The sequence below is a fragment of the Squalius cephalus genome (genome assembly GCF_949319135.1).
Source record: "Squalius cephalus genome assembly, chromosome: 25".
NCBI lineage: Eukaryota > Metazoa > Chordata > Actinopteri > Cypriniformes > Leuciscidae > Squalius > Squalius cephalus.
The window spans coordinates 4,740,778-4,768,468 of NC_137146.1; the positions used below are offsets into that span (position 1 = coordinate 4,740,778).

At 35.7% G+C, this 27,691-nt stretch overlaps 3 protein-coding genes across 5 annotated transcripts in view; all 3 read right to left on the minus strand.

The window, feature by feature from the left end:
* The window catches only part of grb7 (growth factor receptor bound protein 7), an 11,750-nt gene extending 3,481 nt beyond the window's left edge, over positions 1-8,269 (minus strand). Inside the window, exons 1-8 of one of the 2 annotated variants that reach the window (XM_079863918.1) lie at positions 8,127-8,269; positions 5,859-5,988; positions 4,490-4,616; positions 2,943-3,099; positions 1,745-1,866; positions 1,489-1,563; positions 442-579; positions 244-354 (exon numbers count right to left, since the gene is read on the minus strand). In XM_079863918.1, coding sequence (XP_079720044.1) covers positions 244-354; positions 442-579; positions 1,489-1,563; positions 1,745-1,866; positions 2,943-3,099; positions 4,490-4,616; positions 5,859-5,986 — 858 coding nt within the window. In that variant the 5' untranslated portion in view covers positions 5,987-5,988; positions 8,127-8,269. Of the gene's footprint in view, positions 1-243; positions 355-441; positions 580-1,488; positions 1,564-1,744; positions 1,867-2,942; positions 3,100-4,489; positions 4,617-5,858; positions 5,989-8,122 lie in introns of both variants that reach the window. The other variant, XM_079863917.1, reaches the window with a different exon arrangement.
* Positions 8,270-10,439: 2,170 nt separating this feature from the next.
* On the minus strand, positions 10,440-15,433 carry arf2b (ARF GTPase 2b). The gene is made up of 5 exons (XM_079863263.1): positions 15,343-15,433; positions 14,366-14,521; positions 14,001-14,111; positions 13,745-13,869; positions 10,440-11,478 (listed from the first exon to the last, which is right to left on the minus strand). Exons 2-5 carry the CDS (start codon positions 14,511-14,513, stop codon positions 11,317-11,319), a joined length of 546 nt encoding a protein of 181 aa, XP_079719389.1. The 5' UTR covers positions 14,514-14,521; positions 15,343-15,433; the 3' UTR covers positions 10,440-11,316.
* A 254-nt stretch (positions 15,434-15,687) lies between these two features.
* Positions 15,688-27,466, minus strand: map3k14b (mitogen-activated protein kinase kinase kinase 14b). 2 transcript variants are annotated; one of them, XM_079863262.1, is made up of 15 exons: positions 27,334-27,466; positions 26,163-26,351; positions 25,348-25,417; positions 24,138-25,260; positions 23,081-23,215; positions 22,533-22,662; positions 22,330-22,458; positions 22,145-22,249; positions 21,899-22,062; positions 20,903-21,053; positions 19,052-19,777; positions 16,680-16,771; positions 16,482-16,596; positions 16,298-16,404; positions 15,688-16,163 (listed from the first exon to the last, which is right to left on the minus strand). In XM_079863262.1, the coding sequence occupies exons 2-15, from the start codon at positions 26,338-26,340 to the stop codon at positions 15,960-15,962; spliced, it is 3,429 nt and encodes a 1,142-aa protein (XP_079719388.1). In that variant the 5' UTR covers positions 26,341-26,351; positions 27,334-27,466; the 3' UTR covers positions 15,688-15,959. The 2 variants fall into 2 exon arrangements, with proteins under 2 accessions (XP_079719388.1, XP_079719387.1); XM_079863261.1 differs by lacking the exon at positions 27,334-27,466 and having other exon boundaries at positions 26,163-26,470.
* Between the last annotated feature and the right edge of the window lie 225 nt (positions 27,467-27,691).

The following is a 27,691-nucleotide window of genomic DNA, read 5'->3' on the forward strand; positions in this document are numbered from 1 at the left end:
AATTCCCTAAAACTAAAAACATTTTCATTACATCAACATTTTCGCTAATTGAAATATATAATATAACATAAGATGAAAAATTGACACAAAATTAACTAACTGAAATAAAATGAGCTTAAGTTAAAATACTAAAAAAAAACTTGATATGAAAAAAATTCTAAAAAAAAACTTGATATGAATAAATACTATACTTCTATATAACTAATACTAAAACAACAGTGATTCTCTCTTCCTGTTGCTTACTTTAATGCAGAAGACGTGTGGTTCTGGAGCCCCGTAAAGTTTACGGCCATTGAAGACTGTAAACACATCCAGATCTTGCAGATCTCCGACGAACTGCAGGTGTCGAGGTTCCTGCAAACATGCATATGCATCCAAACTTTATAAGTATGTTTATGTGTATATTCAGTATAATGAAGTCATTGTGTTTGTGTGCGGCACCTTTGATTGCCCTTTGCTGGAGCAGTACAGTCCAGACCGTCGTAAAACATAATAGAGTTTCTTCCAGGATTTTTTCCCACCCTCTCTCACATAGAGAAAGTCTTGAATCTCTGGACAGGAACCACTCTTCAACAAATTCTTTGAGAGAGACAGACATTTCTTGGTTTTATGAAGACAATAAAATCTGATGTTTTTAAAGGGATAGTTCACTTTGAAATTAAATTTTGGTATGTTTTAGCTTACCTCAAGGGCATCCAAGATGTAGGTGTCTTTTTTTCCGCAGTAGTTTCAATTTTGATATTTTTAGGTCAAACCGTTCTTGTCTGTCAGTCATATAATGCAGGTCTGTGGTCACTGTCTCAAAGAGCATGCACAGAGTCCAAATTAAAACAATTCCCCATCGTCCAAATTAAACAATTCCCCATCGTAATTACACATTGATGGCCTAAGACACGAAACGAGCGGTTTGTGTGAGAAAACGAACAGTATTTATATCGTTTTTACCTCTTGTACACAGCCACGTCCAAGTGATCTGAAGGCGCGGGCGCTTCCTATTGTGTGACGTGTGCGCAGACTGGTGCATAGATATATATACACTAGAACAGATGCCGCCTTGCCTACGGCAGTTCATTGGAACGAGGCGACATCTAGTGTACATATCTATGCACCAGTCTGCGCACACGTCACACAGCAGGAAGCGCCCGCGCCTTCAGATCACTTGGACGTGGCTGTGTACAAGAGGTAAAAACGATATAAATACTGTTCGTTTTCTCACACAAACCGCTCGTTTCGTGTCTTAGGCCATCAATGTGTACTTACGATGGGGAATTGTTTTAATTTGGACTCTGTGCATGCTCTTTGAGACAGTGACCATAGACCTGCATTATAGGACTGACAGACAAGAACGGTTTGACCTAAAAATATCAAAATTGAAACTACTGCGGAAAAAAAGACACCTACATCTTGGATGCCCTTGAGGTAAGCTAAAACATACCAAAATTTAATTTCAAAGTGAACTATCCCTTTAAAAGCTCTAGATCCACATACCTGCACCAGCTCTGATGATGTCGTGCCTTTAGTGACATCAGCGCTATCGGAGATCATGTGCTCTGGGAAAAATGACTGGGGGGGGGGGGGGGGGGATGAGGACAAACACTTAAAAACACTTACTTTTTCTATTTGACCATCTTCACTCAGAAATGTGTGTAAAATGGATGTGATTGTACTTTCATTAAAATGGCATCATGCCAAATGTAGAGTATTTTTAGACAAATCTCTGGGTGATGATGAAGAGGCTTCATACCACAGGTTTTTTGAAGAACTCGTACTTGGCGTAGTTTTTGCGGAAGATCATCTTAGTGTCGCTGTCTTCGGGCCAGGATGACTGTACCTGCACCACAAGCTCATGGTCTTCCAGACAGCGATCTGAAATACACATCCACGCAATGCAAGTGTGAATGCAAAGGCTCCTACACACACACACACACAATAAAACACAGCACTTATTTTATGTCTGTCTATTTCCTACAGTCCTTGAACACAATAGTTCATTAAGGAGGACACGATTTAAGCTTTTAGTGTGAGAAAAACAAATTAATCAATACATTTCCTGAATTAAATTCAAACATTTTCAATTGATAAAGTATATAAAATATTAATAAATGGTTTAAATGAAATGTAAACTAATTCAATTAAAACTAATTCAATTGAATTAAAAAAATATATATAAATATTAAGAAACAAATGGTTGATTTTTAAAAAGTCAATACATTTCTTAAATTAAATTCAAACTTATTACGTTAATTTTAAACAAATTATATAAAATGGTAAGAAACATGGTTAATTGGTTAATTTTATTAAATTAAAATATTTAAATAGTATTTTAATTCTCTGAGTTTATAAAAAAAAGCGGCCACTAAAATCTTTTGTTTAATTAAACTAATTATTAAACACATTTTTACCAATTAAACTGTCATACATAAACTTTATTGATATCAGACATCACAAAATGTAATTTCTGAAACCAAAGGTTCATCAAACCCAACACCTGTCAAAAGCATAACTAAAGCTATTATAAAAGCCTGTATAACACGTTGGTCGGGTTGCTTTCAGTGCCGTTTTCAACACAACAGCCCATGGCCAGATTTCTCTCAGCAAAGAATCAATTTAAAAACACCATTAGACACGTCAGTATTTTACTATAGAAACAAGCTGGCATTTGAGATGGCCTTTAGTGGATTTTGTCCAAACAATGAGTCATGAATGTGCAATGAATGAATGTGGATTTATCAAAATCAAAAACACCAGAAGGTCATTTATTTTAATGCAAACAACAGAGTGCATGCAAAGCAGCAACCCACTGTTTTACAACTCAAACATTTCTAGGTCAATTATGCCATTTTATATTGCATTATGAAAGTATGTGTTAAGTTAAATTCTGGAAGATCACAGGAGAGTAGTGAAAGTGCATCAGTAATCGCAGTACCGTCCTCATATCTTACCCAGGCCCAAAGCGGAGTGATGTTCAATGAGGGCCCAGCTCTGCTCGTCCATACAGTGGATGCTCTGTGCTAACTTCTGACAAACAACACGTGCTGTCACTCCAGGCGACACCAAGAACGAACGACTGTGTTTTTCGTCCCCGAAAATCCGAATCACCTATGAATACACATTCACAAGAACCTCGTCAATAATCTGTCAAGAACTAAGATGCACACAAATGCTTCTGACATTCCATGTTTCAATTTGTGTAAGGCCATTCACTTTTTTGAGTTCCAAAGAAAGTGATTGAGTTTTACTTGTGAAGGCTATGAACTCAAGGCGTATGCGTTTGTGTACATTGTTTTTCCCCAGAGGATGGCGTGTCATAGCACCTGTCACCTAATATAATTCCTGCCACAGGTGTCACCGATTAAAGGGACACTCCACCCATTTGCATTAAGCTTTGCATTGTTAGAAACCCAGTCATACTATTGAATGGTCGTGCAACACTCTCTCATTTTCCCCTGAGACGGGAGAAATCCGTTATTTACCTCTTACACTTCCTCCTACAATGACGCAAAAATCGTCATTTTGCGTCATTGTAGGAGGAAGTGTAAGAGGGGGGGATTTCTGTTAAGACTACAGACACTCGTTCCTCATCTTTCCCAGGGGGCGGGACCCGCTCACGCTACAGACCTATTACAGATCAGTGGGTGGGACTTTACTCTCTGAAACTGAAAGCAATATCCTCCATCTTGTTTGAAGCTAAGCTAACAGGCGCTGTGGAGACAGATGTAAAGTAATGACAATAGCGGAGGAGAGTGCTCAATATGATATAGAAGAAGAGGATTTCGGAAGTCTGATGCTTGAATCAGGTGTTTGTGGCCATCTTTACAAGCCGCATTATAGCGAAGAGCAGCCGAGGCAGAAGACCTGCCTGCCGCGGACGAGGAGCCCGGACTGGCTCGAGTTAGGGCGGACTGGTGGCGCCGGTGATCTCACAATGCAGCTACGAACCGCTACGAACACAGAGATAGAGTCCGTCTGCGGCAAAGAATTTCAACGATGACAATTTCTCCTGGACGAAATCTCTGAATCAGACGAGGACACGGACGTTTGTGTTGTGAACTATCCTAGTTTCGCACCGCATATGTTCTGACTGAACATCTAGGTACCATGCAATAATTCACCTTTTCGAAAGAAATACAAACGAGGAGTAATGCACTAATGAGTTCGCCAACTAACTAGACATTTTGTGTGAAATGAATTTCAAGCTCTGGTGGTAGCTAGCCTTGTAAGTTAGACGGAAGAGTGATTTCTCTTATAGGCAGATATGCGCTTTCTGGATTAGTGGGAGTGGCTTGCGGAGCTGTGCAATGTGGTGCATTGTGGGAGTTGTTGTCTTTCATACAAATGCGTCGTGAAGTTATTTTTTGTCTTTCCTCGGTCACGAAGGCACCAAATTCAAAATTTATTTTACATTTCGACTACATATATGACCCACTTTAAATAAAAAACAATGTTCAAATGGGTGGAATGCCCCTTTAAAGCATCCAGCCATGCTTACATGTGTGAGGCCTTTAGAGCCGAGAGATCCGGTCAGCACCGGGGAGTGCTTCGGACTGCACAGCTCCGGAAACGGATTGGGAATCAAAGGTGCGGATGAAGCTCGAAATTCTTCTTTTGATGGAAATCTAGAATCACAAGCATCATGAACATGTCAACACATTTCATTTCTGTGATCTGACATATATACAGTACCACCGAAACAGGATTTTGTTTTTGTTTTCATTAAAAAAAAGTCAAGGGGTACAAATAAAGTAAACAGGGTCAATCTTGCTTTCATGATGACTTTCAATTTACCTTGGAAATCTTATAAGCTATTACAAAAGTAAAAACATTAAATAAATAAATAAATAAATACATAAATAAATAAATAAATAAATAAATAAATAAATATATATATATATATATATATATATATATATATATATATATATATAATAACATTATTTGTGTAAAAACAAATTAAATCAACAAAATTACATCTTTAAAAACAACTTGGAACTGTTTGAAACTACTGTTTAGACACTATTGCTAGTTATAACATAACATAACATAACATAACATAACATAACATAACATAACATAACATAACATAACTATTCACAATAATACCAGGAATGTTTACTAAAAGTAAGTTGTGCCAATCTTGATTCCATGTTGACATTAAATTCAACTTGGAACTGCTTATAAACTATTACTATAGTTTAAAATAAATTTAATTTAATAATATAAAATAAATTATGTTATATAATAAAGTAATTTATACTAAATGAAATAATTTATGTAAAATTTTATTAAAACAACAGAATTACACATTTAAACGCAACTTTGAACTGTTTCAAACAGTTTACTTTTAGACACTATTTCTACAATAATAAAATTAAATAAACAAAACCAGCAATGTGTACACATACACAAGTAAATATGTAATTAAGTCAATATTGATTTTATGTTGACTTTAAATTTGACTTGGAACTGCTTATAAACTATTGCAAGTTTAAAAGAAAAGAAAAGACAAAAAGATAAAAAAAATAAAAATAAAAAAATCACAATAAGACCAGTAATATGTACTAATAAATTAGACACAATCTAACCTTTAAATTAAACTTGGAACGGTTTATGAACTATTGCTATAGTTGACAAAAATGTGAATTTATTTAAATAATATTTAATAAAATCAATAATATTAAATACAGTAATTTATATTCAATGAAATAAATATGTAAAATATAAATACAATTATTTATAAAAATAAGATTAAAAAAAAGAATTACATCATTGCTGTTTTTTTATTTTTATTATTGTAGGTCAGTTTGAATTTTTAAGAAAATGTTCAACCAATACAATCAGCACCAAGAGCCACAAGTTACCCGTGGGTGTTCCTCATGGTCAGAGGCATCGATCGAGGCGTTGACATCTGAAGGTTTTGGGATGATGGAGAACATTTGACAGACACTGAATCCCCGGACATCGTCTCAGCCGTAAACTCTTTCTGCATGACTGCAAGAGAGAGACACCACAAACACAAGTGAACAATCACTTCACCACTTCCAGGTGTGATTCATGATGCACTACTGCTACTCTACACCAAACACGTGTTGCAACACTCACAAAAACATTCACAAATGTTTTCCTATAAGTAAGTTTCCCTTCCCAAAATAGATCTTTACACAACACGGCAGAACCTGATTTTCAGCCAAGAACACCAAGAGAACAATGATGTGTCACTTATGTGTAAGCGAGTGTTTAAGTTACACCTTTCACAATTGTTTCTTATTAATCTTTTATTGGCTGTTGCTAACGGAGACAGAATTGTTGACTGTCTGATCACACACGAACTTGTGAACCAGGAATCTGGCACTGAAACTCAAACCAGCAAACACACACTCCATAATAAACAAATGCTTTTGTCAACACACTTCTCCGCAAGGCAAAGTGCTCTGACGTAGAAAAGCAAATCAGCCGATCACACGTTCTAATATGCATGCAACTACACAAAGAAATTACACACAATTCCTTTCTTTTCTGTAGCTAACACACTCGAACACCATCTTGCACCTGTCAAATTAAAAGGGTGATGTCACTCTCGGGCAAATAAGGCACAATTGACCATGAACAAAGCCGTGGGCTCTACTTACATCAAAAAACAAAGGTGGTAAACCACACAGATCCCATTTTTCATGCTCAAAGAGAAAAGGGGATTTGTGGATTTCTCTTAAACGTGCATCAGAAACCAGGAGACTAGCAGTTCAGAGAGGTTGCATGTTGAACAAAGTCAATGTGGCGCACAAACAAACAGGTTGGAGAAATGAAAGTGCAAGCAGTTCCACACCTGTCGCTGCATGATGCGCCGACAAACAAAGCTCTGGTTTATTCTGCTTTGAACTGTTGTTTTGTCACCTAAAATGATGTTTCAAAAGTATAATAGCCTATAGCAGGACTATAATATCGTTTAATGAAGCATTGCTCGACAAAGGATGAGAACAGCTGGCTTCCATCAATAAAAAGTAAACAAAATTAAATATTAATATTATTACTTGTTATTCAGTGTAACATCCCTGAAACAAATAACACTCAATATTCTAGAGCAGTTTTCCACAACTTTTTTTTCTCTCTCTTTAATTTACGGAAATGGCCAAAGAGAAAATTTACATATTTACCATTTATTCAAATTATTAAAAATTTGTTAAAGATTTTGTAAGTAGTTATGCTTGGAGTCAATGTTTTATTTGCGATAACGCATAATTTTTATCCAGGCTGTCATACAAAGAGATTAAGAACATGTGCAATAAACAAGAGAGAACCTACGAAACTGATTATGTTGTAATCAATGTAACAAAACCTGAAGCTGTAGTTTACCCCTTTTTTGCCAAAAAAGAAAATTGTCAGATAAAAACCTTAACCATGCGAATTTAATTTTTTTTTAAAAAATATAAAATATTTTCCTCATATTTTGATGGTTGCATCAAACTTTAAAACAAATCCCCAAACCAATCCTCTCTAGACATCTCTTTTGGCCACTAATATATGTCATATTGGATATTATTCAACATTATCATTAATATTGAGCTATTAAAAACCGCTAATTTTTTTTTAAGACCAATTATTACTATATTATGTAATGAATCTCATGCCAACAAGCTTGCACACACTGTATCTTTAGTAATTGGCCATTTTCATTAGCAATTTTCATTAGTTTTATGTCTTCTCTATTATTTTCACTGTTCTAAATACAGTTAATGGTCAAAAACAGTAGTATTTATCAACATTTATGGCATTCGTACTAACTAAAAAGTACCATGGTATTACCATGCACCCTAAAGTACCATGTATTACGTAAATTGGACCACAGTTTGACATTGAAATGATTTTTTTATTGAATTAACCCTGTCTATATATTAAAGTAGCCTACCGTTGAAGCGTATTATAGCAGTTGTGTAATAAAAACATAATTCTTCTCACTAACCATTGAATATACAAGTAGGACACGTATATGAACAGCTCAGGGTCACAATTTAGATCATTAATCGGAGACTTGTACGGTTAACAGTTGGTTTCTGTTCAGAGATGTTGACATGCAGAGCCATAGTGTAATACAAAACAGTGTATTATAATATAAGTGTAAAAGGCTCACCTACATGTACACTGTCCACTTGTTGTTGTTGTTGAACTCTGGTATCAGTTTACGGCGACACACGCAGAAGTTGTAGTGTGTGTAGAGTATTTCATGCAGTCCAGCCGGCATGAGTAACATCCTCATTACTCTCGTCGAGTTTCGTGTGAAAACAGAAAACACCTCAGACGTGGGCGGAGCTCATGGACACACAGCTGCAGGAAGGGCAGGTAAAGTTCATGCCTACACACACTTAACAGACAGGTTGGTGATGAGGTAATGCTGGTCCTTCTACTTACTCATTTGTAACAGGGTGCTTCAACTTGATTCTAGTCATTTCCTTTTAGACTTTTTTTTTTTTAAAGAGAGAGTTCACCCAAAATGATCATTCTGTCATCATTTACTCACCATCCAAACCTGTATACAGGGCCTAAAACTAACTTTTCGCCACACCTGCTAATGGCCAGTGACTTAAAGGGATAATAATTCACCCAAAAATTAAAAGTCTGTCATAATTTATTCCCTTATGTTGTTCCAAACCTCTATGAGTTTTTCTTCTGTTGAACACAAAAGAAGATATTTTGAAGAATGTTGGTAACCACAGAGTTGACCGTAGCCATTTACTTCCATAGTATTTTTTTTCCCCCTATGGAAGTCAATGGCTGCCATCATCTATCTGTGGTTACCTACATTATTTTTTCTTTGTCCTTTGTTGTTTGATTAACATTAAAAACACAGCAGCAGGAATGGCTGCTGTCACTTTAAGAACGAATGCACAGATCTAATACTGACACACATTTCGTTTACGTTCACTTCGACATAACCTACTATGTTTACTACTATAGGATACGCACTTTTTTCTGTGTGAATTTGTCGGCTCAAGTGCAAGACATGAAACACAGCTGTTTAGCTTTTTGGGCACGCGCGCACACACACACACACACACACACACCAACTTTCCACACAGCGCGCGAGTAACGAAATTAGCTTTTTTTTATGGACAAAATTAAACATTCATTAAAATAATAAAAATTGAGTGAACTAGCCTATCCCTTGAAAATTGTCCTTTAGTCAAATTAACAATAGTTATATTTAATGATGTCTGTCATTACTGAAATTAGAAGAAAACATCTCTAACATAACGCCATAAACGTGTTCAGTGACGCACCTTGGCCCACATTAAGTGCCATGTCATAGGAAAGTTGAATCATTGAGCAATCATTTCAAATAAAAAAATGAATATAGGAAAAAGGAGGAAAAAATTACTCATTACAATTCCATTCCAAACCAGCCAGGAAAATATTTTAAATGCAGAATATGTAATTATGTATAATAATATGTAGTCAACATATTTCTATACCTGGATAGATTAGTTGACGAAATTATTTTTACCTGTCATGAAGAAAATTAAATACAAAATAATAATACTGTGCAAAACCTGTTTTATCATAAATTCTTACCTTTCTCATGGGTAGCTGTATATCATGAGCTCTTTCTAAATATATCATGTCATAAAAATAATTCAGTTTACAAAATAAAAGGACAACAAATCAATCGATCTGTTATAAAAACAAAATCCTCTTAGATAAATGTATCATTATAACCATATTTTCCAGCAAATTACCAGTTAACTACAGCTATTATTAATTTAATATGGGTCTCATTTAAACAATATAATAAGCTCTCGAATTCTGTCTAGCCATTTAGATGGTTGTGGCTAATGTCAAGCACAACTTTAATAATTGCATTATGTATTTGGGTGAAAACCATGGTATATTTTTCAATAACTATTTTTAACATTAATAATAATAATAAGAAGAAATTAAATCAGCGTAATGATTTGTGAAGGATCATGTGACACTGAAAATTCAGCTTTACATCACAGGAATAAATGACATTTTAAAATATATTCAATTAGAGAACAGTTATTTTAAATTGTAATAATATTTCACAATATTACTGTTTTTCTGATCAAATAAACAGTCGTGGTGGTTTGTTACAAAAACAAATCTTACCGACTCCAAACTTTGTAACATTATAAATCATTTCTTTACTGTAAAGATTTGTTCTCACTGTCCCCAAACTTTTGAAAGGTTATGTACCTTGTTACGATGCTGCAAAGCTATTAAAATAATCATTACAATAAACGTTTAGCTAAACTCTAGCTTTGTCTGTAGTTAGCTTATAAAAGATTAAACAAATTGGTTGTAGATAACCCTAGATTTAGAAGAAACCTCTGATCTACAAAACACTGGATACTAAAATTTAGTCTGAAAGCTGACGTCTTTACACCACACAAGAGTCACCAGGATGCACGTAATAAACATAACGAAGCATGTAATATATGATGTTTTTTTAATTCAAATCAAATCCAACAATTTGGTGGTAGGGGGAATGTTCAGCAGTCTGTGATTGTGCTCGGGTTTGAGTGGCGGCTGGAAACAGGTAGTGTACAGTAGGAAACCAGAGATCTGCCCACAACTCCACTACCCACATTCGGACACATTCACAAATTAAAACATGGACCTGAAGAGCCGAAAATAAAACAAGCCTGATTTTCAAATGACTCAAAAAGAACGATCAAGGATGGTGGTGGGGGAATCTGAGCGAATCGATCCTCACCTGATACAGGTTACAATGCATTTTTTCCTAAAGATACAGGGCAGGTTTTTAATCTCATTTAAAAGCTCTATGTCTAAAGTGTACATGTTGTATATCAGCAGGCCTGTAATACTGGCGGAGGAGAGGTTATCTGGTTATCGCAGTGAGCGGTTCATTACCGACAACCTTGGTTCTTTCTTCGTCATGTGAAAACCACGCGTGGTGCAGTATGGAGCAAAAACAACAAGAGTCGTATTACAGTTTGTGAGGTGAAACGAGAAGAGGAGATGTGTGTGTATAAAAGGCACGCCAGGGGTCATTCCCAAACCAAGCAAACAGACAGACAGAAAAGCCTTCATACACACATGAAACGGTACATTCTTGCTAACGTGCATACTAAAGATAGACGCTTCACTATGCACACTCACGCACACACAAACACAGTCTGAATCAGCAATGCCCAAACCTAAACGAATGAGAGGGAGGACGTGGGATACTGAGTTCAGTCAAAGTCTGGGTCAGTACTGTAGCTGTGTGTGTCTCGCTCTCTCATACACACCTACCCATTCACACAACAACAAACACACACACAGATTTGGAGGCTGTAGACTAGCTCATTTCTGATTTTTCAACTGATTGGAGAGCCAGTCCAGCCCCTCGTAGAGCCCGTCTCCACTGGTGGCGCAGGTGGCCTGGATGTACCAGTTACGATGACGGAGGGCGTGAAGGCCTAGTTTATCTGTAATCTCAGCTGCGTTCATGGCGTTGGGAAGGTCCTGTGACGGAGAGGAGACAAATCCAATCAGAGATTCAAAGCCCACCACACAACAGACGCGTCAATCATGTCAAATCAACATGAAATGGCTTTCACAACCTATTTGACCTGTGTAATGTGAAATTTTCACAAGACTGTGAAAAGCAGCCCCATATTTTTTTAGACTTTTTTTAATTTAAACCTTAAAACCCCAAGCATTAATGATTTTTTTTCATGATGAAGCCATTTAGTTTGCATCAGGGTATAATTTTGACAAACGTTGCCAAATTGCCATGCTAGGCATTTATGATGCAAAATCTCTCTTTTTTTTTTTAAAACACTAAGTATCCACAATTCAGCGCACAAATGTATTTGTAAATAATACAGTAAAAGCCAAAGGTGTTGTCCAGCCTAGGAAAATGTACATCTTCACCCTTTATTTAAATATTATAAAAAAATGTGTTAAAGATTTTGTAAGCTTACTGTGTAGTTGTGCTTTGAGTCAATGGTTATTAATGAAACATGCCAAATTGTGCAAAAATCATTTTTGGCCAGACTATCGTACAAAGAAATTATGAACATGCAAAAACAAGAGAGAACCAACAAAATATTAATAACTGATTATGTTGTTGTCAATGTAGGTATGCTTTTTCCTGTGAGCTTTTGGTTTTTCTATGCATTTGATAATACTTTTTTTTTTTTTTTTGTAAAAAGTATAATAGTAAAATAACACCTGTAGCTGTATTTTGACTATTGCCAAATAATATTGTCAGATAAATACCTGTTCTTCCCTCATATATAAATATCGGTAACACTTTATAATAAGGTTTCATTTGTTAACATTAGGTAACTACATCAGTTATCATGAACTAACAAAGAAAAATATTTCTAAAGCATTTATTAATCTCAATTAATCTCAACATTTCATAAAACAGAATTAAAATCAAAAGTTGTATCTGTTAACATTAATTAATGAACTAAAAATGAACAGTTGTATTTTTATTAATTAATGTTAACAAAGATTAATAAGTACTGGAACAAAATATTGCTCATTGCAAGTTAACGCATTAACTAACCTTAACTAATGGAACCTTTTGTAAAGTGTTACTAAAATATAAAAACTAGGGCTATCAAACGATTAATCGCGATTAATCGCATCCAAAATAAAAGTTTGTTTTTACATAATATATGTGTGTGTACGGTGTATAATTATTTTCTATATATAAATACACACACATGCATGTATATATTTAAGAAATATTTGCATGTATATACTGTGTATATATATTTATATTATATATAATTTATATTATATATAAATATTTTATATATAAATAACACATTTTTCTTAAATATATATGCATGTGTGTATTTATATATAGAAAATAATTATACGCAGTACACACACATATATTATGTAAACACAAACTTTTATTTTGGATGCGATTAATCGCGATTAATCGTTTGACAGCTTTGGCCACCAGTAAGGATACAGTCATGGAAAATATAAATACTGTTCACATCAAAGCATATTCTAAATATAATATAATAATATTGATATCTCTTCATAAAAAAAAACTAAAAAACATGTTATATCAATGAGACACTAATGATGATGAAACAGCTCATAAAACACCTGACACATTTTGTATCATTCACTGAAAACTATAGAAAAGAGTTTCACCACTATTGCAATGCTCAAAAATGGTCTCAAATTTATGTATGTTCAAAAATTCATATATACATATGAAACTAGATCACTAGATGTATAGAAATAAAAAACTATTAGATGTCAAATACTTAAATTATACGATAAATTTGTTCCAAAAGTGTTAAGAATTGTATCATGCGTTTTATTTTTTTTACCCATATTTAGTTTAAGTAAGGTATTGTTTAATTTGCTACTATATTTAATTGCGTTATACAAATGTATGCTGGGTCTCCAAGGGTTAACCTGTTTTTAATGTAGTTTGGATTGTATTTACAACATTTTTTAAGATGAGAACATCATGCAACCTGCCCGTGTTGGCATCTGTCCAAATTGACAAGCTTCTGAGTTTGACCAGTTGAATTTGTGCCAAAATTCTGTAGCGTTTGATTGCACATAATGCTTTTGATGCCAACAACAAAAAGGGTAGCGCTTTCTTCACTCTTTTAAAGCAGACAAGTCAGTGTATCTCAACATCATGACTATGCATGACAATATGGTTAGTTGCTTTTATTTGCATGTAATATTGTTTCAAAAAGCCCTGGAGAGATGGGCAATACTGCAGATAAGTGATGCTCACCTGTTTGTTCGCAAAAACGAGAAGAACGGCATCACGCAACTCGTCTTCAGCTAACATTCTTGTCAACTCCTCTCTGGCTTCATTAACTCGTTCCCTGTCATTACTATCAACTACGAAGATCAGACCTGCCAACAGGAATATCAGGAAAATCATTACAATAAAAATGGTTGAACATGATTTTATAACACTGTAAATTCTCAGGCAAATTTGCGTCGGCCCATTTTAACAGCATTTTGATTAATTTTAGCTCTCATACCTTGAGTGTTCTGGAAGTAGTGCCTCCAAAGTGGCCTGATTTTATCTTGGCCACCAACATCCCAAACCGTGAAACTGATATTCTTATACTCTACCGTTTCTACATTAAAACCTGCAGGAGAAAAGATGAAAAAAATAAATAACTATAAAGCTTGGGCATTACAGACACAAATTCAACACGCATTCAGGAAAACACAGCAGATAATGTGAGTGAAAGTAGCAACGCTGAGATGAGAACAAAAGAGTTTTGTGCAACATGATGCACAAGTCAAGGTCAAACTGTGAGAAAAATGTGAGAAATCAGGACATCAAACACTGCCAAAAACAAATAACAGATGTAAAAACAGATGACGTCTTCAGCCGTACCGATAGTGGGAATGGTGGTAACTATTTCTCCCAGCTTGAGTTTGTAAAGGATGGTGGTTTTACCGGCGGCATCAAGACCAACCATGAGAATTCTCATCTCCTTCTTCCCGAATAAACCCTTAAACAGGTTTGCAAAGACATTCCCCATACTTTACACTGCAAAATTAAGAGATAGACATTTCTTTATTTAAAAAAGAGGTTATAAAGCACACAAGATACATTAACTATATGCATTTCAGTGTTTTGGCTTTAATTCAAAAGCCCCATTTTAAAGCAATACCCTGTAATGTTCATGCAAGGTCTTATGATATACAAGCAAACAGTCAAACATTTGCATAAATGTTCACAGGAAAAAAATCTTGTCTGATAATATACAACACATTTTTATTTATTAATGAATCAAAGTATACAAGGATAAACATCACCTATCTTGGATATTGGGATAGACAGTCTCTAGGCTTCAAAGCTATTTCCAAAAACACTTCAAAATATTCCTGTTTATTATAAAATATAAAGCACATTTTGTGAATAAATGTCTAATAAAATGGACAAACACAGATTGTGGCAGACTGTCAATGCGTACATATTTAATCCAAAGGTTTATTCAATTACTTTAAGGCTTAAACCTAAGATTAATTTAATATTTAATATGCATTCTAATTGCGACAAGCCCTGTTATAATAGCAGTATAGCTAGCTTCGTCTACACTGTTAACAACGAACAATTTAAAGATGATTTTACAGACAGTTTTAAGTTAAAATACATAATATTTGAGGCGTGTTTTTCTCAAACTGATTTTATGGACCAATCATCTTTAGCAGATTAGCCGACTAGCTACATACAAGATAAGAGCAACCAGCTGGTACTTCAAATGTCGAATTTAATCATTTGAAAACGGATTAATATATGACTAATGAGCTTAACGTAATCGTCAATAAATGACCATGTTTATCACGAAGACAGCGAAATAAAATCACCTCTAAACCGGGGCTTCTCGAGCTTTATGTCTCCACTGCTGTAGCGCACCGCTGTCAATGCAAAATGGCGTATGTTGCAACTCAACGCACCGGCTAGACAGGTCCCGCCCACCATATAAAAACGGTCCAATCAGATAAGGAGAACAATACAGAATCCCGCCTTCTAGAAGTGAGCTCCAATCAGAAAGACCGACAGATCCGGTTGGATTTGGGAAATGAGGAAGTAAGAACTTCCGATCTATTGTAGTGAGAGTACACGCCTTAGTTAACATTGCATTGCACTGCAATAGCGTTCGTTTTCATAACAATATATGTATTTTATATAAAAGTATTGAGTATTTTCTTAAACGGTGTGTATATTTTAATATTGTCTATAACAGAGTTAAACAGCGTTGTCTTCATAACAACAACAGCAAAATACAGCAAATTTACAATGTACCTGTACAGTTGCGCCAAAATAATTGTATCATTTGACACACTAGGATTGAATTCAATCCAACACAAGTTAATACACAAATGCATGAGTGACAAATAAAGTCAGCATCATAATGCTACAAATGAAAAGAATGAGATGTATATACAACTCCAGTTCTGTTTGTTTGTAGTGGTCACTTTTGCTAGAGTGCCAATGTTGAGCAGGTGTCTGAATGTTCATCATATTCTTGCATCTCTAATTTTCCATCTCTGACCCTCCAATCCCAGCTGGGACTGCCATCAGGAGCAGGGACACACTGCAGCCACATGCCCGATACACACACTTCTGTGTCCTGAGACACCAGCCGCCCATCCAGGGTGGCCAAACTGAAGGTCCTCAAAGATATCTGTGACACAGACATAAATGCAGATTAATGCTCAGTTGTATCAATTAACAAATTGCTCATAAAAAACATGATAAATATTACAAAAGACAACTTGTGATGGAATCTTAAACACATACATTACACAAAAATCTCACCTGTTCACTGATACCCACAGCAACGTGTCCGATTTTAACCTGTGGCCTCTCTCTGATCTTTAAACTTTCTCCACTTACGTCTTCCACCCATATATCAACACCAAGACCTGCACAAGCACAAATCAATACACACTAACACGACATACATAAGCACCTAAAAATGCACTATACTGATGAATCTTACCTTCAAAGTAGCAAGTAGGCGTCTGATCATTTGACACCGACCAATCCACATTGAAGCTTTGATCATCTGCAGTGCTGCAGGAGGAGAAAACCCCTGAGCTAAAATCATCAGAGTCCTTTAAAGCAAGAACATGGGGTTCATTTGATGTTCAGGCACAATAACAATCATTAAATACATTATTATGTCTGCAATGTTTACCTCCTCACTAAGATCTTGCTCAGAGTCACAGCGGCTGGTGCAGGTGAGAGGTTGCAGTCCATGAGAATCAGGTAAACTTGGGCTTTTTTGTTCTGTGGAGAACAAGAGAACTCATCAACATTGCATAGAAAGTGCTTGAGATTCACTTTGAATCAGAACATTTGTGCTACATATGTTGTTGCAGTGTGTTTGAGGCAAAGATGCGCTCCAATGGTGTATGTAAAACACAAGCAAAATCTTGGGATTCAGATGAAAATGAAGAACCTATTCAAGGAACTAACCCCAAAGCTACTCTTTTCCTTATCCTTAAAATCATATAGGTACAGTATACTGAAAAAAACGATAATTTTCACTCAGAAATTACTAGTAAATTTAAAAATAACAACAAAGAAACAGCATTGAAACATATTGCATGACCTGGAGAAACAGTATTTTCTTGTAAAACAAACTCCAATAATATTTGTTTTAGTTACAACTTTAAAGAAAAGTACTGTAATAGTGTATTTGTACAGTGTAGATGGAAATGTTGAACAGTAAGAATAAAGTTTCCAAAAGGGAGTTTTCACAGTGATGCCATAAAATAATAATTTTAGGTTGCTTAAAATCTAAAGAACCTTTTTCCTCTATAAATAACCTTTTGTTCAATTAAAAAGTTCCATGAATGTTAAAGGTTCTTTATGGAACCATAGATGGCAATAAAGAACTTTTATATTTAAGAGTATATGTTGATCCATGAACTTATCTATCCGATATGGCACAATAATGAGTTACTTAGATGATTTAATGTTATTTATGCAAGTAGGAAATATTCACAGATCAAATTCATTTCCACCAATCAGTGACTTCAGATCTTAGGGGTAAAGGTTACTGTTCAGGTGTGGACACACCAGCAAAAACAGGTCCATTGTCCATTGTCAATGGCATAGCAATGCATAGAACACAGAAGTCACTTTCAAACCAAGCAGCTTTTGGTTGGTAAGCATGGCGAATTCACATGACCAACTTGAACATGAGGAGGGGAAACTTTAATGGCGCAGATTCCTATTGGAATGACTGAATTTTGCCTGCAAAATTTTGCAGAACAAAAATGTGTTTTATGGAGAACAGAAGCTTTTAAAGGAAAGACACTTAAAGTCACTATTTTCTAAATGCATGTTATTGATCTGATTGTGAACAATTCTTCTATGCATATTTTTTATTTATTTTTTATTTTGGACCTTCAAAATGTTATTACTTGATCTTCTGGTGTAACAACAGGCTTTGGTGACGTGTGCCAGACTTTTCCAATCATTTAGTCTGCTTAAACCCCAACCCCTGCACAACTGACCACAAGCTTGCATTGCACACACACACACCTCAAAATCTAATCAACAACTAATGCAAAGAACCAAGACCCGTCCTACAATTTTTCTCTTTTTCAATAATCCGTTTCAATACGTAATAAAATATCTGTCACTACTTTTGTTTAATTGCGGCTTTCAAACCAAGAACGTTAACTATAAAGATAGCTATAACGATAACTATATTCTGTTTATTCTTATGGCGTGTTCACACCAAACGCGAATTTAATTATTTACGCTAGTAGATTACAAAGTCAATGCAAAGACGCGAATTGGGCGACGCGTTTAAAAATTCCAACTCGAGCGGAAAATTCGCATGACGCTTAGAAATTTTGTTGTTGTTGATGATGTGCGTGAAGACAATACTTTTCGCACGATGTTTTCAATCGCGCGAGTGGTGCGAAAAACAAGAAACATCCCGCGAGTAATCTAGAGCAATTAACGCGATGCGAATACACTTCGCGTTTGGTGTGAACACACCATTAGAGTGCGATGCAGCTTTAAATGCTCAAGCGCTTGAAAGCAGGATGGATTCTGATTGGTTGTTGTCAATGTTTTTATCGTTCATCAGCTGTAGAATCGTTCTGAAAGTGATCCCAACGATATCGTTCCATGTCATTATCATTTTAGTTGAGGTGTGTACTCTGCAATTATTTTATATTTAGAAAGATTTTTAAAACTATATCTTTATCATTACAGTTATTGACCTTGGTGTGAATGGGCCTTGGTGTGAAAAGTCATTTGCACTACTACTTTTTATCATTTTTGGAGCTTGACAGCCCCTGTTCATATTCACTTTCACTGTACGGCAGCTTTAAACCTATTTTTTGTTCCAAATAAGAAACTCATACAGGTTTGGATCAACATGAGGGTGAGTAAATGATGACAAATGTCATTTTTGTGTGAACTGTCCCTTTGAAAGGCGAACAACTGAAACAAAAAGTTTTATAATAGTACAGAACTGACTCTATAAAAGTATGTACAAACTGGAAACAATGAATCAAATCAAGCTCACACACACCCAGCACTCACCACTCTTCCTCAGCATGACCGACTCTTCTTCAGACTCAGAGTAGCTGTCTTCGCTAAGCAGTTGAGCTTCTTTCGGGCGATAAAGTGTCTGGAGCTGTAGAAACGGTTCCCACTCTTGTGCGCAATCGCTTCCCAGCTCTCGAAGACTCTCCAAATCACTCTCCACCTCTTCATCATCCACAAAGCTTCGGATCTCTCCATCCCAGCTCTCTGCCTCCTCTAAAAGACTTCTGTCATATTCTCCACATCCTCCAATTACAACTCTCTTTTCCATGAAATGATCAGTTTTGCTTTCTTCAGCATCTTTTTGATTCTCTGTCAGATTTTCGTTGATCTGTGATGCATCTTTATCACAAATCTCTTCATCAGACTCAAGTTCTCTGTCATCGTCTGAATAGTTTTGTTCCTCCTCCCCCCAGTATCTGTCCATCCAGCTTCTCGTCTTGTCTCTTGTTAGTTTGTTCATTTCTGCATCCTCATCCCACTGGCTTTCCTCCGAGTCAGAATCATCCTCGTCTGGTGCCGTCTGTCTCCATGTGCTCACCCAGTGGATTGTGGGTGCTGAGAGGTCTTCTGGGAAGCTAGGAGGCCTTGTTGTCATGGTAGATTCAGGAGTTTTCGGGATGGATGGGACAGAAGACTCATGCAAGCTGACATTCAGACAGTCTTCGAACGGAGGGGCTGAATGTTGTTCGGATGATTCTCCAGGCCCAGAGATCCCACATACTAAATGTGCAGAAAATAAAGGGCTTAATGTACGACTGTTCTCTAAGTTTGGTGTTGGTAAGATGGTAATATTTTTAAATTAATACTTTTATTCAGCAAGGACACATTGAATTGATCAAAAGTGACAGTAAAGACATTTATAACGTTACAAACGATTTCTATATCAAATAAATGCTGTTCTTTTGAACTTTCTATTTATCAAAGAATCCTGAAAAAATGCATCCCAGTTTACACAAAAATATTAAGCAGCAGAAACTGTTAAGTTAAGAAACTGTTTTCAAGATTGATAATAAATGTTTCTTGAGCAGCAAATCAGCATTTCTGAAGGATCATGTGACTGATGACTGGAGTAATGATGCTGAAAATTCAGCTTTGATCACAGGAATAAGTTACATTTTAAAGGTGCATTGTGTAATATTTAGGAGGATCTGTAGACAGAAATGCAATATAGTATACATAACTATGTTTTCAGTCAGGTGTATAAAGACCTTACTTAATGAACCGTTATGTTTTTATTACCTTAGAATGAGCCATTTCTGTCTACATACACCACGGGTCCCCTTACATTGAAATGCGCCGACATGTTTCTACAGTGGCCCTAAACGGACAAACGCGTTTCGTCACTATGTTGTTCTTCGTGCAAAAAAGCTAGCAAAAATCATCGAATGAAACACTGACACAATGATGAACAAGTAACAATAATATTCGCAATAACATATTGTTTTACTGAATAATAAAGTAAACATGATTTCTTAATTTATCTTTGTAAAGAAACCTCATTGCTTAACTGGCTACTCTCTGCTGTCTCAGACGACGACTTCTCCTGTCGGCCACCGTGACTTTTGATGGTTGCAATTCATAACCTCACCACTAGATGCCGCTAAAAATCACACACTGCACCTTTAAGGTATATTCAAATAAAAAACAGTTATTTTAAATAGAAATATTTCACAGTATTACTGTTATTACTGTATTTTTGATCAAATAAATTCAGCCTTGGTGAGCATAAGAAACTTATTTTATAAAAAATCTTACCAACCCCAAAATTTTTAACAGTAGTGCACGTTAGTAGGTTGACATGACATTTATATTATACATATTTCATCACCATAAAACATTTTGAACCTGTTCTGAGTGCTTTAACAGTTTTGTGCAGCAGTTGGGATGCTGAGTGTCTCTCTCCCGGCTCCTTAACCAGTCCCCCTCTGATGACATCACAGGTCATGGGGTCACAGTCAGGTGGAATCTCACATAAAGGAGGCGGCTCACTGACGATCTGATAAGCATAGCACATCAATATAGTTACACAGACATGTCAAAACATTAAAAGTCAAGAAAACACTCAGACATTACTCATGTATATATTGCACTAGTCAATTTGAGTTTTGACTGAATTATGTTTATCACAGTCTTAAACATATCTCGATCTAAATCTTATGCTTAAATGTGTGAATTTGAAATTTGGTTAAAACTGTGGATGCACAGATAATAAAATGTTCATGTTATGAATATAATCAGTAGTCATTAAATAATCAATAATCAAATAACAGATATAATTTTTTTTTATTAAATGCATTAAAATTTAAAATATTTATTTTTGGCCAAAATGTATTTCACATAAACGTTGTAAACATTGCAGCTTTTTCAAATTGAAATTTGTTTTCGTGCTATAATATATTTTTGCAAACTTATTTTAAAATATGATAGTTTTAAATATAATATAAAAACATCTGAAAAAATACATACATACAATATATACACAAATTTGGACAGAATTTTAGTTATAATATTTGTTTGTTTTTAATCTTAAACATATTTTGATCCAAATCTTATGTTTAAATGTGTGAAATTAGGTTTGTGCGTTTGTGTATATATATACATATATATATAAAATGCATATTTATATGTGTTAATATAATGTTAATAAATAATATGTATGTAAATAATAAGTACAAATGTTATTTTTTTGTTTTGGTGACTTTACTATTATTCTAAAATGTAGGAAATGGTCATAATTAAGAATAAGGAGGTGTGTTACTTTTGACTGGTATTGTCTAATTAGGTGACTTGCTTTCTAGGCACCACACACACACACACACACAGACTGCATTCTCACTTCACCTTCAGATAGAGTGGATGCGGATAGTATCGTGTCCAGGGCTGATGTCCACTGAGCATGTGCAGTAACATACAGCAGCTGCTCCAGACGTCAGCTTTAGCAGAGCGAGGGTCGCCCCTCGCCACCTCGGGAGGCATATGAGACTCGGTGCCACGCAGAATGTTTCCTGCACACACCACACACACTATATCTATTAATCTTTATCAGTAGGCATGGATGCATGCTGGTGTGTGTGTGTGTGTAATCACCTCTGAAGGTTTTGATGCTGTATCCTCCCTGATTGAGTGTCTCAGAGAGCCCGAAATCACACAGAAAACACCATCTGCCATCCTCAGACAGCAACACGTTGTCAACTACACACATGAATGATATCAGTGCACCAATCTGTGATTTTTTTTTACTGAAAATCCATAATCATGACCGTGCCACAAACCTTTCACATCAAGGTGTACGACGCGTCTGCTGTGCAGGTGTTCGAGAGCCTGGAGAACCTGAGCATGATAATACAGAGCCAGTTCTTCAGAGAGACGACCCCTCACTCTCAGCAGCTGAGCTAAAGAACCTAGAGAGAGAATTGATTGGCTCAAATATGACTTGACTTGCTTTTTAGAGGCTCTCACTGGTTAAAGTGCTCACCTCTTTTCAGGTCCATGAAGAGAATCACATTGGGTCCTTCTCTCACGGCTCCATACAGCTGGAGGACACGAGGAGACTCCATCCTGCTCCATGTTTCTACTTCCTCCCACCTAAAACTACAAAGGGGAATCTTCACAAGAGAGCAATGCATTGGATCAGTAAGGAAATAAATCACAGAGAGTCACAGGAAATGGTTCATACAATTAAAAAACCTAGTCCAAAAATAGAGCATGCAATCAAGAATATTCAGAGATATTTAGGCTTAAACTCTTAAAATTAAAGGTTCCAAAGGGGATTTTCACAGAAATGCCATAGAAAAACCATCTTTGGTTCCCCAAAGATCCTTCTAGTGAACAGTTCTATAAAGAACCATTATTTCTTAGTTTGAAGAACTGTGGAAAATTCTAAAGAACCTTTTGTGGAATACAAAGATTCTATGGATATTTAAGGATCTTCATGGAGCCATCAATGCTAATTATTCTTAATCAATGCTTAAAAGTAACCTTTAAGAGTGTATTTTAGTATATGAGGCAGGAATGGATATTTACCCTCTTGGCGGCACATGTAAATCCTGTCTGTTTGTCCCGAATGCTGAAGACGTCTCCATAAGACCCGTTTTGAATGTGGCGGAGAAGTGAATATTCACGACCCTCTCGATATTCTGAGTTTTTCACCTGGAGGAACTAAGAAACAATGAGCATCATGAAAACTGCTGTAAATAACTGTATGACTGTATGAGTTGTTACTGAAAAATATGAATAATGAAATGTATGAATAAAAAGTTTATCTTATTGACCAAAATTATCAGAATTGTATTGTTTTGAAATGGCTAAAAATGGTCGTAGAAAGTGGGAGGAACTGATAATAAAATATTCACGTTATGACTGATAAATGGATGATATTAAAATTATTTAATATATATATACCTACTATACTAATGCTGTATACATATATAATTAGGTGTAATAATTTTTTTTAACAAAATGTACTACAATGGGTAAGAAAATACATTTCCAGTCCTAAAATACACTGAGTAAATGCAATGTTTTTTGTAAATATATTTTGGACAATATGCATATATTTAGATCAACAATAAATAAAAAATTGCCGCAAAATATTAGGAAATATAACTAAAACGTATTGAAAATATATTTATGTAAATTATGTAATTTATGTATATTAGCAATATATTACGGCTGTCAAAGCGATTAATCGCATCTAACAAAAGTTTGTTTATATATATGTATGTGTGTGTGTATGTACACACACATTATATAAACAAACTTATGTTAGATGCGATTAACTGCGATAATTTGATTTGACAGCACTACAATATATTTCTAGTATAGTTTGAAATATATATTAAAAATATAAAAAAAATTTTTTTTTTTTTTTGCTTTGATTGTCTAAATAAAAAAAACATATCAATTAAAGATGAACCAATTAAGTTTTATATGGCAAATACCTAAATGAGAATGGACAATTAAATATCTAATATCAGGAAATACCTTATTATTTTGCCCACTTTTTGTACATATAGAGTATAAATATTCACATTTGTATCAAGTCTACTGTCAAGCTGCGTTTATGTCTTTAGTCACACACCTGCTTAGGGTGGAACAGAAACCCCTCGTTTACATTCACTTTCTCTGTGTCTTTCTCCTGTGTTACTTCTTTAACCATTTTACCGAAAAATTCAGAGAAATGCCAACGGTCCGTTTGAGTCACAGCTCCGCACAGTTCACCCGTTTCCAGTTTAGAGCAAAACCTTGAAATGGAAGACTCTGAATTGCTCTCCGTGTCTCTGCAGATGTCTTTAAAAGCACCTAGAGCATCAAAACAACCTGGCAAAAACACTTCAGGGCATCCGTCTGGGAATCTTATGTCACCAAGGCCCTCTAAACCACAGCTGTCTGAATCTGAGCTGCTTGTTTGTACGTCTGTGTTACAGTCTGTGGTGTAGCGTGAATTCTCAGAGCCGTAGCTCGATCTAGATGAAGCTGAACCCCACTCCGCCTCGATTAGACTGTAACGGTGGTCGGTTTCTGTGCTGTCGGCTCTCCTATCCCAGTCCGTGTAAATACAAGTCGAATTAAAGTCAAAATCATCTATGAAAGACCCAAAACGATCAGCTTTCATCCTGGAAGTATAGCAGGAATATCCAGAACCTGCTGTAGCTTCTATACTGCAACCAGGCACGTTACTCGAGACGTACAAATCACAATCCGAGTCTTCATATTCTTTGTCAAAGCCGTTCCAGACAGACACAGGGTCTTGTTCTTTGCATATATCAGTTTTGACAAGGGTATTGGGAGTATTACAGTCAACTGGAGTAGTGTAACAAGAAGAGTCGCATCCCTTGATGCTCTCAGCGTAAATATACTCAAACTCAGAGTCGAAGTTTGGTTCCACACCGCCAGATATTGAGCTGCGAGACTCAATGGTAGAAGGTGAGTCAACTTCCAGCTTGTGAAGACGTAAACGGGAAACACTTACATCCTGAGGACATTCCCACACATGGAAATCTGGAGTTTGAGAGATCTGACGAGTTTGGGATGTTGAGATGCTCTTGTGGTCAGAATCGACAGAAGCATTTCTTCTCATTCTCTCTTTTCTACATGTTTCCCTTCTTTTCTTCATGTCTTCAATCTCGGTTCTGTGTTTCCTGTGATGTTTCCTGAAGCAGCGGGATGTAGCTTTCTCCTCTCTCTCACTTGAGTCATCTGACCTTTGAATGACCACAGAAAACATCCCAGTTAAATCAATCAATGGAACCATAAACCTGTAATTTAATTGGAAGTCACATTGTGCAAACCTGTTGCTGATGCACGACTGGATATTGTTGTCTTCTGTACTTGTAAAGCCAGACGTTTGATATTCCTCGCCTGTAAATACATGTAAAAATCTCTTAAAACATATGTGATGAACAACAACAACTTCCCATCCAAATCAACCTCTAAAGTGAACCATCTCATAAAAACAAAAACTAAATCATTCTCATTAACTGAAATTAAGCTAAAATAAAATATTAGAAGAAAATATTAGAAGAAAAACTTAAATGAAATTTTGAAATGTTTTCGACAACTTACTGAAATAAAATAAGTTTAAGTACTAAAATTAATACAACTAAAAAATGGGAATAAAAATAAATTCAAACGAAACAGAAATAGTTACAAGAACTAAAAACGAATAAAAAGGACAAAAGTACATGACAAAATTAATAAAACTTAAAATAAAATGAACACTAAAAATATTAAAATAAAAGTTAATTCAAAATATTATTAAATACTAAAATAGTACATCAATTATACTAAAATAGCACTGAAAATAATCATTTAAAAGTTTAAATTATTGAACTTTGGGGGGAATGGTGTATGAGGATCGTTTTGACAACCTTGTCGTCTGTGGAAACGTACCCAGTCTGAGAATGAGACAACGAGTACAAATGCGGTCGAAACCGAGACAAAACCTTCAAAAAAGACCGGCACTCGAGTACCACAACACTAGCCTACTAGATGGTTCTTGGAAGAAAGTTTATTTCTAAGAATATAAGCTCCCGTTCTGTCTAAAAAAAATAGTTGACATCCGCTCTTGAACCCATTAACCTTTAAAGTGACTGTCCTCTCTCACCCTTCGGCATGAAGTTTGATATTCTAGTGTCTTCAACACACACTGTCTGAGGCTCCTTTAAGGCTCTTGGCTGAATATCAGACTCGTCTCCACACTCTGTGCCTGAAGTCGAGGTCCCTTCATCCAGATAAAGCACTTCTGCAAGCCTGCTGGAGCGAGACATGCTCGGTATGGCCATTCCTCTGTCGCCTCAACAAAAAAAAAAATGCAAAAAATAAAGTAACATAAGGAAAATAACTGCCCTGGGTCAGTTTTTACCATCACTTTCTTCACACTTCCTCATATACAAACGCTCTCTCAGAGCGAGTGTTCATTGGAGAGCAGTTGCTGAGGTGTATTAATAGCATTGACATTTTGGCACGTTTGAAGTCTCGCTTCCCCTCAGCTGTCCCAGTCTCACACTTTCTCACACCGGATCATTTATCAACATTCCAACATTCTTGCAATTTATGTCAGTCTCTTTACCATCTCCATTAAATTCTTTATTTCCACTTAGTGTTTGCTGCATAGTCAAACTTTCATCCAGTGATTTAGTTCATTCGATTCCTCAACATAATCACACATGCGCAGAATGCCTTCATTACGTACATGGCATTCACACCTATCAGCTCCATAATTAACACACATAACCAGGAGAGTTATACTAAATTAACAAGAGACACTACTGTTTAAAAGTTTGGGGTGAGTTAAACTTTCTATTAATCAAAGAATCCTGAAAAAATGCATAAAAAATATGAAGCAGCACAACTGTTTTCAACAATCAATGTTTTTTTTTTTTTTGTCATATCAGCATATTAGAATGATTTATGAAGTATCATGTGACACTGAAAACTGGAGTAATGCTGCTGAAAATTCAGCTTTGCATCACATGAATACATTGCATTTGACAATATATTACAATAGAAAAATTATTTTGAATTGTAATAATATTTCACAATATTTCAGTTTTTAATTACATAAATGCGGCCTTGGTGAGCATGAGTCATTGAAGGAATAAATCTTACCAACTCCAAACTTTTGAATGGTCCAACACATGCATTTTGATTTAGCAGTGATCTATTTTTACAAACTCACTTGCTTAAATTCAGCTTACACCAGTATACTAAAGTTGTTCCGGTCAGGTGTTGTGTAAGTTCTCTAGCTGTGACACACACACAAAATGTCAACATACCAGAAGAATCAGCCAGGACAGGGTTCTGGAAATCTTGTTTTCTTCCTTCGTCAAACACACTTGGCCAATGAATGTTGTTTTCAGCTCTTGTATGGCTTCAGTTGAATGGTAACAGTGTTTTAGCCGGTCTGAGTGAGACCCCAAACACACGCAGAACGCAAGCTGTGAAACATGAGTCCATCAAGCAACAGCTATTTGGAATAACGGTGTCAGCCTCTCTGATTGGTTAAAGGCATTTACATAGTTATTCCAATACCGGTAAAAATTCAATCAGATGGATCTGCCAACATGCACCATGGAAACAAGACAGAGTTTATCAAAACAAGTCTGATGAGACATGAATGAGTCAACGTGCAAT

Bases quoted from the DNA above. Each gene is read 5' to 3' on its own strand.
- map3k14b (XM_079863262.1), bottom strand. From the start codon at position 26,340: ATGGCCATACCGAGCATGTCTCGCTCCAGCAGGCTTGCAGAAGTGCTT. The intron at 22,663-23,080 runs GTAAATATCCAT...TCTCTTGTGAAG, and splicing joins TTACATGTGCCGCCAAGAGG to ATTCCCCTTTGTAGTTTTAG. The intron at 16,772-19,051 runs GTGAGTGCTGGG...TGTTCTCCACAG, and splicing joins GGTCATGCTGAGGAAGAGTG to AACAAAAAAGCCCAAGTTTA.
- arf2b (XM_079863263.1), bottom strand. From the start codon at position 14,513: ATGGGGAATGTCTTTGCAAACCTGTTTAAGGGTTTATTCGGGAAGAAG. The intron at 13,870-14,000 runs GTATGAGAGCTA...TCCTGTTGGCAG, and splicing joins CTACTTCCAGAACACTCAAG to GTCTGATCTTCGTAGTTGAT. The intron at 11,479-13,744 runs GTGAGCATCACT...TCTCCGTCACAG, and splicing joins TCGTTTTTGCGAACAAACAG to GACCTTCCCAACGCCATGAA.